This window comes from Salmo salar, chromosome 09 (assembly GCF_965601325.2).
Source record: "Salmo salar chromosome 09, fSalSal1, whole genome shotgun sequence".
NCBI lineage: Eukaryota > Metazoa > Chordata > Actinopteri > Salmoniformes > Salmonidae > Salmo > Salmo salar.
In genome coordinates, this window is record NC_138299.1 from 138,823,631 (window position 1) to 138,835,760 (window position 12,130).

The window sequence follows — 12,130 nt, forward strand, 5'->3', positions numbered from 1 at the left end:
CTCTATAGCAGGGATGGTCTATAGGTAGAGTCTCTATAGCAGGGATGGGCTATAGGTAGAGTCTCTATTGCAGGGATGGGCTATAGGTAGAGTCTCTATAGCAGGGATGGGCTATAGGTAGAGTCTCTATAGCAGGGATGGGCTATAGGTAGAGTCTTTATAGCACGGATGGGCTATAGGTAGAGTCTCTATAGCAGGGATGGGCTATAGGTAGAGTCTATTGCAGGGTTGGGCTATAGGTAGAGTCTCTATAGCAGGGATGGGCTATAGGTCGAGTCTTTATAGCAGGGATGGGCTATAGGTAGAGTCTCTATAGCAGGGATGGGCTATAGGTAGAGTCTCTATTTCAGGGATGGGCTATAGGTAGAGTCTCTATAGCAGGGATGGGCTATAGGTAGAGTCTCTATTTCAGGGATGGGCTATAGGTAGAGTCTTTATAGCAGGGATGGGCTATAGGTAGAGTCTCTATAGCAGGGATGGGCTATAGGTAGACTCTTTATAGCAGGGATGGGCTATAGGTAGAGTCTCTATAGCAGGGATGGGCTATAGGTAGAGTCTCTATAGCAGGGATGGGCTATAGGTAGAGTCTCTATAGCAGGGATGGGCTATAGGTTGAGTCTCTATAGCAGGGATCGGCTATAGGTAGAGTCTCTATAGCAGGGATGGGCTATAGGTAGAGTCTCTATTTCAGGGATGGGCTATAGGTAGAGTCTCTATAGCAGGGATGGGCTATAGGTAGAGTCTCTATAGCAGGGATGGGCTATAGGTAGAGTCTCTATAGCAGGGATGGGCTATAGGTAGAGTCTTTATAGCAGGGATGGGCTATAGGTAGAGTCTTTATAGCAGGGATGGGCTATATGTTGAGTCTCTATAGCAGCGATGGGCTATAGGTAGAGTCTTTATAGCAGGGATGGGCTATAGGTAGAGTCTTTATAGCAGGGATGGGCTATAGGTTGAGTCTCTATAGCAGGGATGGGCTATAGGTAGAGTCTTTATAGCAGGGATGGGCTATAGGTAGAGTCTTTATAGCAGGGATGGGCTATAGGTATAGTCTCTATAGCAGGGATGGGCTATAGGTTGAGTCTCTATAGCAGGGATGGGCTATAGGTAGAGTCTCTATAGCAGGGATGGGCTATAGGTAGAGTCTCTATAGCAGGGATGGGTTATAGGTAGAATCTCTATAGCAGGGATGGGCTATAGGTAGAGTCTCTATTTCAGGAATGGGCTATAGGTAGAGTCTCTATAGCAGGGATGGGCTATAGGTAGAGTCTCTATTGCAGGGATGGGCTATAGGTAGAGTCTCTATAGCAGGGATGGGCTATAGGTAGAGTGTCTATTTCAGGGATGGGCTATAGGTAGAGTCTCTATAGCAGGGATGGGCTATAGGTAGAGTCTCTATAGCAGGGATGGGCTATAGGTAGAGTCTCTATAGCAGGGATGGGCTATAGGTAGAGTCTCTATAGCAGGGATCGGCTATAGGTTGAGTCTCTATAGCAGGAATGGGCTATAGGTAGAGTCTCTATAGCAGGGATGGGCTATAGGTAGAGTCTCTATAGCAGGGATCGGCTATAGGTAGAGTCTCTATTGCAGGGATGGGCTATAGGTAGAGTCTCTATAGCAGGGATGGGCTATAGGTAGAGTCTCTATAGCAGGGATCGGCTATAGGTAGAGTCTCTATAGCAGGGATGGGCTATAGGTAGAGTCTCTATTTCAGGGATGGGCTATAGGTAGAGTCTCTATAGCAGGGATGGGCTATAGGTAGAGTCTCTATAGCAGGGATGGGCTATAGGTAGAGTCTCTATAGCAGGGATGGGCTATAGGTAGAGTCTCTATAGCAGGGATGGGCTATAGGTAGAGTCTCTATAGCAGGGATGGGCTATAGGTAGAGTCTCTATAGCAGGGATGGGCTATAGGTAGAGTCTCTATAGCAGGGATGGGCTATAGGTAGAGTCTCTATAGCAGGGATGGGCTATAGGTAGAGTCTCTATAGCAGGGATGGGCTACTGGCCCTCGGATACATTTTTAATTTCGTTTTTTAAAACTCAGTCGGATTCTCAACTTAAAGTTAGAATAGTAGAATACACAAGGTGCAATAAAAAATGGGTTATGATAGTCACTGATTGTCACTCAATTAGCCCATATCAGCTAACATGTTTTAGATTGGTAAATTAGTCTAGCGGCCAGCAATCTAAACTTAGTAATCATGGATGAATTACCGGCCCCATTGATTTTGTTTGTCAGTCTCACTCAGGTATCACATTAAAAACTGCAAACATTTCTCTCCACCCTATGGCAAAATGTAAAACGACCAATTTTCCCCCCGTCCAATGTCAAAATGAGTAGAATTGGATGACATGACTTATAAAACTGCACAATTTTCTCTATGCCCCATGGCAACATGTGTAGAATTGCACGACATTAACTCTAAAACGTAAAACATTTCTCTCCGAGGTCAAGAGTGGGGCTGCTAAAATATTTTGCTCGCAATGTGGTGGGTGGGGGGATGCACATGTGGGTATGCAGACCTGCAAGCAATTTTTTTGTGGCCCCCACCCCCATCAAATGTGCTCATCTCTGCTCTATAGCATCTCCACCCCACCACTGTCCCCTTAGAACTGACTCTAAGTCAATTTCTATCCAAAGAATTTACCAAGCAATTCCTTGAACTTGCTCAATTATTGTGACCTGATTTGGTTCATGAATAAAATGTTACTGGCATCCTTAAAAGTCTACATCTGGTCTCTTCACCCCTCTTGTTTCCAGAGCCCCAGTTTGCCAAAGAACACGAGCTGTTTGCCAGCATCAATTCCACCCGGGTCAGGCTCAACCTAATTGGGTGGAACAATGGCGGCTGCCCAATCACCTCATTCACCCTGGAGTACCGTCCGGTGGACACGGCAATGTGGACCATGGCTCAGCGCACCTCACTAACCAAGAGCTACATCCTGTACGACCTGGCGGAAGCCACCTGGTACGAGCTGCAGATGAAGGTGGTCAACAGCGCTGGCTTCGCCGAGAAGAAAATCACATTCGCCACGCTCAACGCCGATGGAAGTGAGTTCAGTTCAGTGGTCCTCTAGGATGACAATATTTTTTCTTAAACCATGATACTTTCATTTACAAAAGAAGTCCTTCCAAAGAAACATATTTGACTACGATTCTTAGTCCTCCCAAGTCCCAGACCTGGTGGTAAATAGTCATGCCTAATACTCAGGATGGTTCCTCTCCCCGCAGGCACTATCCCTCCTCTGTTGAAGACAGTGGACCCCATCACAGACAACATGTCAGGCAACGAGGGGCTGAAGATGATGGTGACCATCACCTGTATCCTGGTGGCTGCTGTCATGGTCTTCATCCTCCTGATGGTGCTGAAGAGGAGGAGGAGGGAGCAGAGGCTCAAGAGGCTACGCGGTGAGTCAGAACATAAAGACACTCAGATGTACACGTACCCACACACACACAATAGAAACAAGGCAAACAATAACACACAAGCACTTTTTAGAGCTTTATGCTCAAGAGAGTGAGGATCAATTAACTTGAGCAGAGTAGAATTGTGAGTTTGTGACTATTGACTTTCATTATGTAATTAAGAGGCTATGAGTTTAGCTAACACCGTAGAACGGTCTGATCAGATCTAATGTTCCACTATTAATTTGCCAACACTCTAATGTTCTAGTTTTGCACATCTAGGAAATTGGCTTGGTGCCTATGATTGTAATATGTTAGCTTTTGTCAACCACAACTCTGCATTGTTACTAACTTATTGTATGCTGACTTCACAGATGCAAAAAGCCTGGCAGAAATGCTGATGAGGTACGTGAAGAGGAATAGATAGGCATCAACTATAGATAGGAATCATAAAATACTTTAAAGTAACTGTCCAGTGTTTCCAGATTTCTATGAAATATGACCTATAATTACTTACAATATGAGTGAAATAGTAACAAAAAAATTGTAATTAAGTGTGTTAAAAAACAGCTTTTCTGTGTTGGAATGGTGTGGGCGTACCCCAACAACGGAATGGTGTGGGCATATACCAGTCATTAAAAATATTAACGGGAGTAGACCGATGATTGGCCAGCTCATCCTTCTCTAGACTGCTGATTGGCCAGCTCATCCTCCTCAGGAGTATGACATCATACTCTATTAGGAAATACAACCAAGGTATTTTTCAGTTTGAGGTAGGGTTTTTGCGGCCAATTTATGCTTTGGCCACAAATACGAGAATAGGACAAGTCAACAAATCAAATCAAATGTTATTGGTCACATACACATGGTTAGCAGATGCTATTGCGAGTGTAGCGAAATGCTTATGCTTCTAGATCCGACAGTGCAGCAGTATCTAACAGGTAATATCTAACAAATTCCACAACAAAACATAATACAATCTAGTAAAGGAATGGGATGAGAATATATAAATATAATATATATGGATGAGCAGTGACAGAGAGGCTAAGATGCAATAGATAGTATAGAAGAGATAGTGTAGGATACAGTATACAGTATATACATATGAGATAAGTAATGCGAGATATGTAAACATTCTTAAAGTGGCATTATTAAAGTGACTAGTGTTCCATTTATTAAAGTGGCCAATGATATCAAGTCTGTAGGTAGGCAGCCGCCTCTCTGTGCTAGTGATGGCTGTTTAACAATCTGATGGCCTTGAGATAGAAGCTGTTTTTCAATCTTGATATGAGTTAACATAATATGAACTTTTAAAAGTAAGATTCTCACTGGACAGTTACTTTAAAACTATGACAGAAAACGTACAAACAATAACAAACAAAAGCCCCTAACTGACATTTCTATCTCCTAGTAAAAACACACGGACACCAGACACAGCGAACAAGCAGCAAGCCATGAGAATGCACATCGACATCCCCCGAGCCCAGCTGCTCATCGAAGAGAGAGACACTATGGAGACTATTGGTGAGACAAGTCTGCAACGCCAGTTTATCCGTCGCGCGTTATATTTGATCATCTTTTCTAATAACTCATTGTCTTCCTCCCTGTTTTCTGTCTCTCAGACGACAGGTCGACGGTGCTGCTGACTGATAATGACTTTGGGGAGACGTCCAAACAGAAGTCGTCCACGGTCACGCACACAGTCCACTACCAGTCCCTGTCGCAGGCCACCGGCCCACTGGTGGACGTCTCCGATGCCCGGCCTGGGACCAGTAAGAGCTTTACCTATTTAATCACCTCTATATCCCACCCCTCACCACCTTTACTCTGTCGTCCCCTGGAAGAATAGGGGTAATTCATGGTTGTTTATTTGTTTGTAGTTATGTGAAATAAGAGAATGCTCTCTCTCAAGATTCATATTTTCTGATGTAGTTGCATTCAATCCAAGCATCTGCTGTAACTTTAAATCATTGTACATATTTATTTATCTCTCAGGTGCCTGTAACTGGACCCCAGTCCTCCAATCAGTGTTTAGACTCTAGTTTTTATAAACAACAGCTCTAACAATAAACCTCCAGGTATTCACATACCCTGATCCCAAATCCATTCTAAGCAAACTAGAATTTTCAGCTTATCATAGTTTCAACCCTCAGATGCACTCACAGAGCCCACAGCCCAGAGCAGTGTGAGCCAAGCCAGTGGCTGCACAGTGGCTTATGGAGGCTCTGTTGCTGCTGAGCTTCAGTGGAGCTGAACTGATGAAGAGAGGAGAGGCATCTGGCTCCACCTGACAGCTCACCTGATTGGGCTCATTGAGGCTGGCCTGGCAGCACTGTGGGCCTAAACCTTATCTGCTGACTCAGCCATATCTATCCAGAGTGTTGGGCAAACACTGCCTGGTGCTCCAGTCTCCAGCCCACTGATGGAATTACTCCACTCTGACCTACTACTATTACCACTGCTATTCTTCTCTGGCTTCTCCAGGCCGACTCTAATCATGGCCGTTCTAAAGGGCTATTCTGATTTGGTGCCATTGATGCATAGCACAGTAGGTTAAATGTCTGGGTCAGACTGAAAATGATACTGTTTTTTCTTTGGGGAATATTATATCTACTGTGAAAACGATGAATTATTATTGATCAATAGATGTCTCTGTAATTTGATACACAGAAAATTAAGACTCAATGTATGCTATTTACTGTCTAGTAGCACTTCAGTGTGACGTATGAAATGGCACCCTATTCCATTGGGACCCTGGTCAAAAGTAGTGCACTACATAGGGGATAGGGTGCCAATTCCGACACTGCCTAGGCCTCTCATCAGTAATGACCTTGGCCCTTTCATCCCCAGACCCAACAGCACGCCGCACTGCCAAAGCAGGCCCTGCAGCCAGCAGGAACCGATACGCCAGCCAGTGGACCCTGAACCCCCCCCAACCACCCACCTCCTCCCACACCCTGAGCACAGACTGGAGACTGCCCACACCGCGCGCCACCGGCTCTGTGGACAAGGAGAGCGATAGCTACAGCGTCAGCCCATCGCAGGACACAGGTACTGGACTGACCCTATGTCTCACATACAACATTAGTCTGCAGCAAAGGGGAGACCACTACTACTGTACGTGGAAGGGTCAGAGTGCTCACGGTATGTTTTAAGATATTTCCTATATATCTTAGGAAATTTCAGCTATATGCATGTACTATAATGGATGTTGCTTCTTTGTGTGTGTGTGTGTGTGTGTGTGTGTGTGTGTGTGTGTGTGTGTGTGTGTGTGTGTGTGTGTGTGTGTGTGTGTGTGTGTGTGTGTATGACTACACAGACCGCGCGCGGAGCAGCATGGTGTCGACAGAGAGCGCGTCGTCCACGTACGAGGAGCTGGCCCGAGCCTACGAGCACGCCAAGATGGAGGAGCACCTGCGGCATGCCAAGTTCACCATCACAGAATGCTTCATCTCCGACACCTCCTCAGAGCAAATGACTGCCGGGACCAACGACTACACAGACAGCCTGACGTCCAGCACGCCATCCGAGTCAGGCATCTGCAGGTTCACCGCCTCCCCGCCCAAGCCTCAGGACGTCAGCCGGGTTATGAACATGGCAGCACCTAAGGCCCACAGACCGGGTATACAGAACACACACGCACAGTACAGTTCAAACCTTACTGAAACTTCATTATTTTCCTCATTACTCTAGATCAGTGTTACAAAACGCCTATTGCAAAATAATGATCATAAGGTACACTTCCTCAGATAACACCTCTGGAATGCGTTAATGCTTGATGAAGTACAAACACTATTAAAACCCCAGTAATACCCCTCTCACAGTGCTGTACTCATCTTCAGTGCTCTGCAGCAATGTCTGCACATGGAGGATCTGTCTGTCCATCTGTGTCTGTCTGTCTGTCCGTCCGTCCGTCCGTCTGTCAGTCTATCCGTCTGTCCGTCTGTCTGACACTGTCCTCCCCCAGGTTGGCCTCATATGACCTGCTGCTACTCAACTCCTATTCTTATTGGTTCCACTGTCTGGCGCAGCTTGTGGACAGACCAAACAGAATGGGTTGAAATACATAGACATGAGGAAATGCACATTTTTCAAATACTTTTTGTAAAAAATACACACACACAGACATATTGTATATAGTACGTTTAGCAAGTCCTGGCCTGCCATGTTGTCAGTCTGGGCTGGGTGCATGAAGACTAGCTTGGTGTTGATGTTGTCTGAAGGCAGGATCTAGGTTGGGCTGAGTTAGACAAGGTAGACAGGTTTTGGCTATCTGAGCTGGGTCTTGAGTTTCCGTTCCTCATTATGTTTTCATGGTGCGTACACGAGCCAGCTGCCCACAGTCATCAGCCAGCGGGAGGCTTAAACCGTCAGCTGAGGGCAAGTAGAGGCTATCTGTCAAGCCAATCTAATGCTATTGTCTGTCAATACAAAACAACACTTTACAGCCACAATGGAGATGTTCAGCGCGATATCAGTCTTTCAGACACAGAGCCCTGGTGTCACTTTCATCCAGCGGGAGCTGGGCGACACCAGCGACACGTAGACACGCTTTACAGGTTTCTACAATAAGTCCCTGTTGAAGGCCGTTGTTGCCAGTCTGGTATAACATCAGCCAGCTCTGTTGTGGCACACACTGTGGAATTCACCCATGTTAGTTTGAACACAGTTAATTGTTACGGTGTTTTTACCCAATGAGTGTCACATAGTAGCATCAGAAAAAACAAAGAAGAAAGAAAAAAAGCTATATTTTCAATATAAAACATACATGTCGATGCTGGCATACAATAGAGATGGCATACAAAAGTGCTTAATGGACATCTGTCTGTCTGTCTGACAGTGGCCCACTGCACCCCCCCCCCCCCCCCCTCTGTAGTAATGTACCTTTGCCCTGAGTTGACCCTGTGACACAGAGGAGGGGACAGCCCTCTCTCCTGTTACTCTGACACGTTTCAATCACAATCACACACACCTGATACTGATACAGTGGGTGAACCTGGGGTCATGACTTTGACATTAAGTGCGTCCACTACGTGTGGGATTTGGCAAGCTCATTTCTTCAGCAGACTGTGTTTGTGTATGTCTGTTGTTGTGACTTAGATGAAGATCAGATCTAATTTTATGTCAAATTTATGCAGAAATCCAGGTAATTACAAAGGGTTCACATACTTTTTCTTGCCACTGTATAGACAGGTGTGTGCCTTTCCAAATCATGTCCAATCAATTGAATTTACCACAGGTGGACTCCAATGAAGTTGTAGAAACATCTCAAGGATGATCAATGGAAACAGGATTCACCTGAGCTCAATTTCGAGTCTCATAGCAAAGGGTCTGAATACTTATGTAAATAAGTAAAAAATTAAAACATATAAGAAAAAATTTGAATAACCTGTTTACGCTTTGGCATTATGGGATATTGTGTGTAGATTGCTGAGGATAATTTTTTTTTAAGCAATTTTAAAATAAGGCTGAAACGTAACAAAATGTGGAAAAAGTCAGAGTCTGAATACTTTCTGAAGGCACTGTACATCAAAGCCCCCAGCTAGAGACTTATTGCATGGCTGGCAATCATTATTGTGTAGCTGATACAAGTTGTGCTATTACCCACGTACTGCAACTTACGGCCTGATGGATTTCAGCTAAGTAAATTCCTAATGAGCTCCCAAAGAAAAGCTTAAATCTATATTTAATTCAATTAAAGCTGGTCGCCATTTATCATTTTTACTTGTTTTAATAAAGCCTGTATTATAAACTGTAAATTATGCATGCTCCCTATGAACTCTGGAATTCAGTCACTAAGGTCACATGTAGGATACAATCTACACAGACGAGCCGGTCCTCCTCTGTGTGTCGAGTTGGTGATGGCGGCGGAGATGGTGGTGGTGGTTGGGGATAGTGATTGGGCATTGAAAAGGCCAGTCACTGAAGCCTACTGATCTCTGTGACCTCAGAAAGATTAACATTGAAGACATCCATTGGAACAGTACACGTCTCCCCACCACTCCTAATCAAGTGTAAAATCTTTAGTACGACTCATACATCTCTGGCTACTGGACATGTCTTTGTGATGAGCTAATTTCCTAAATTAAATACATAGTTTATTCAGTGGACGAGATACTTTTACAGCAGACGTGATTGTATCATCATCCACTCAACCGTGTCCAGTGATTCACTCACTGTTTGCATGGGGGAATACTGTGTAGAGAAGCCCAAGTCTTTTAAAGTACTGCAGTGTCATTAACTAAATGTAGACTTGGGTTACATCACAGGCTTGGTTTAATCTGGCTCCTGGACAGCAAAGATTCTGTCTCCGAATGAGATTTGAAGCACCTTTCTGCTTCAGTTAACCCCAGGTACAGATGAGGAGAGTTTGAGAGTGGGCAGTGCAGGGCTGTTCGACGTGATAGTCCTGAAGAAATTGAAAAGTGATTTAAATATGAATCTGACAGGTTAATGTAGCAATATCAAAGGATAATAAATCCCGTCATCAAGCCATGAAAAATGATATCGTCCTGAAACCCTCATAGAGTCTGTATCCTCCCGACTCAATATGAAAGATTACATTACATTATCCAAACTCAAATCTTATTTCCTCAACTCATTTGATTTCCTATGAAATGCCATATATCCTGACAGTAAGTAGATACCTTATGAAAATACCCATATGGAATAGAAAGTATCAAATAGAAAGTAACCAAGTAATGCTGACATTGAGAACTGCCCTCCCAGCTCAGTATGTAGTGAGTGCACCCCTCTAACATTCCTGACTGGGTACCCCTCTAACATTCCTGACTGGGTACCCCTCTAACATTCCTGACTGGGTACCCCTCTAACCTTCCCGACTGGGTACCCCTCTAACCTTCCCGACTGGGTACCCCTCTAACCTTCCTGACTGGGTACCCCTCTAACCTTCCCGACTGGGTACCCCTCTAACCTTCCCGACTGGGTACCCCTCTAACCTTCCCGACTGGGTACCCCTCTAACCTTCCTGACTGGGTACCCCTCTAACATTCCCGACTGGGTACCCCTCTAACCTTCCTGACTGGGTACCCCTCTAACCTTCCCGACTGGGTACCCCTCTAACACTCCCGACTGGGTACCCCTCTAACCTTCCCGACTGGGTACCCCTCTAACATTCCCGACTGGGTACCCCTCTAACATTCCCGACTGGGTACCCCTCTAACCTTCCCGACTGGGTACCCCTCTAACCTTCCCGACTGGGTACCCCTCTAACCTTCCCGACTGGGTACCCCTCTAACATTCCTGACTGGGTACCCCTCTAACCTTCCCGACTGGGTACCCCTCTAACCTTCCCGACTGGGTACCCCTCTAACATTCCCGACTGGGTACCCCTCTAACCTTCCCGACTGGGTACCCCTCTAACATTCCTGACTGGGTACCCCTCTAACATTCCTGACTGGGTACCCCTTTAACCTTCCTGACTGGGTACCCCTCTAACCTTCCTGACTGAGTACCCCTCTAACCGCCTCTCTGGTCTCATCCCTCAGGAGGAGAGCTTGTGCACCTGCCCCCGTACCTACGAATGGACTTCCTGTTAAACCGTGGCTCTGCGTCGGGAGGCCGGGGGTCCAATGGTGGTAACGGAGGAAGAGAAGGAGGAGGAGGGGAGACAGGGGCGTTGGGTCAGGCGTGTTTGGAGCCCCAGAAGAGCCGCACACTGAAACGGCCCCCGCTCCTGGAACCCACACCCATGGAGGTGCCAACGTCCAGGGAGGTGCAGCAGTGGCAGCCAGGGACTGCCTCCACCCTGCCCCAGCGTGAGCCCACTGGCCGTGAGGCCACCGGAGACCTGGCCCAGACCCAGGCTGCCAAGCTCAGCAGCTCACAGGAGTCCCTGCTAGACTCCAGAGGACACCTAAAACAGAGCAACAACCCATACGCAAAGTCCTACACACTGGTATAACACAAGGAGTTACGTTACACACTTCGTTTACAGACTGTAAACTGTACTGCAGCTCTACACAGAGAGCTGGCACGGAACAATGATGATGATGGACACTTTTCAACAACAACTAAAGTTGTATATATATATGTATATGTATATGTATATATATATATATGTGTATATATATATATATATATATATATATATATATATATATATATATATATATATATGTGTATATATATATATATATATATATATATATATATATATATATATATATATATATATATATATATATATATATATATAAATATATATATATATACATACATACATACACATATATATATATTTCTGACTCCAAGTGGATGCGTTACTTTGATTCTTTCTGTATTTCTTTCTCTGGCTTTCTTTCGTTCTTCTCTCTTCTCTATTCCTTTCTTCTATTCTTTTGTTCTTGCTCCCTTCTTTCCTCTTCTGGCTCTCTGATTTCTCAGTTTTATTTTCTATTTGAGTATTCTTTTATTCTAAACACCATATGAAAATTGCCAAAATAATGTATTTAAATTTGACAGAGAAAAATACTATTGAATTTATATCAATGATAATTATAGTCATTATTATTATTATTATTATATATAAAAAATTTAAAATGTCTAAAAACAAGAAGAAGAAGAAGAAGAGGAGGAGGACTCTGGAACACTCTGCAGGAGGATATTTCTTTCTTCATTTATTTATTTAGTTTGTCGCAGTGTGATCGAATCGATGATTGGGTAGCTGGTGGTTTTTCAATAATGAGAGGAGCCAAGGAAA

The 12,130-nt window shown here is 44.7% G+C and overlaps 1 protein-coding gene across 1 annotated transcript in view; it reads left to right on the top strand.

Annotated features, from left to right (window-relative positions):
• LOC106612992 (cell adhesion molecule DSCAM) overlaps positions 1-11,463 on the top strand; it is a 171,420-nt gene extending 159,957 nt beyond the window's left edge. Inside the window, exons 26-33 of the mRNA XM_014214775.3 lie at positions 2,764-3,054; positions 3,235-3,411; positions 3,783-3,813; positions 4,820-4,932; positions 5,031-5,180; positions 6,259-6,459; positions 6,728-7,030; positions 10,917-11,463. Coding sequence (XP_014070250.2) covers positions 2,764-3,054; positions 3,235-3,411; positions 3,783-3,813; positions 4,820-4,932; positions 5,031-5,180; positions 6,259-6,459; positions 6,728-7,030; positions 10,917-11,332 — 1,682 coding nt within the window. The 3' untranslated portion in view covers positions 11,333-11,463. The remainder of the gene's footprint in view (positions 1-2,763; positions 3,055-3,234; positions 3,412-3,782; positions 3,814-4,819; positions 4,933-5,030; positions 5,181-6,258; positions 6,460-6,727; positions 7,031-10,916) is intronic.
• The last annotated feature ends 667 nt before the right edge of the window (positions 11,464-12,130 follow it).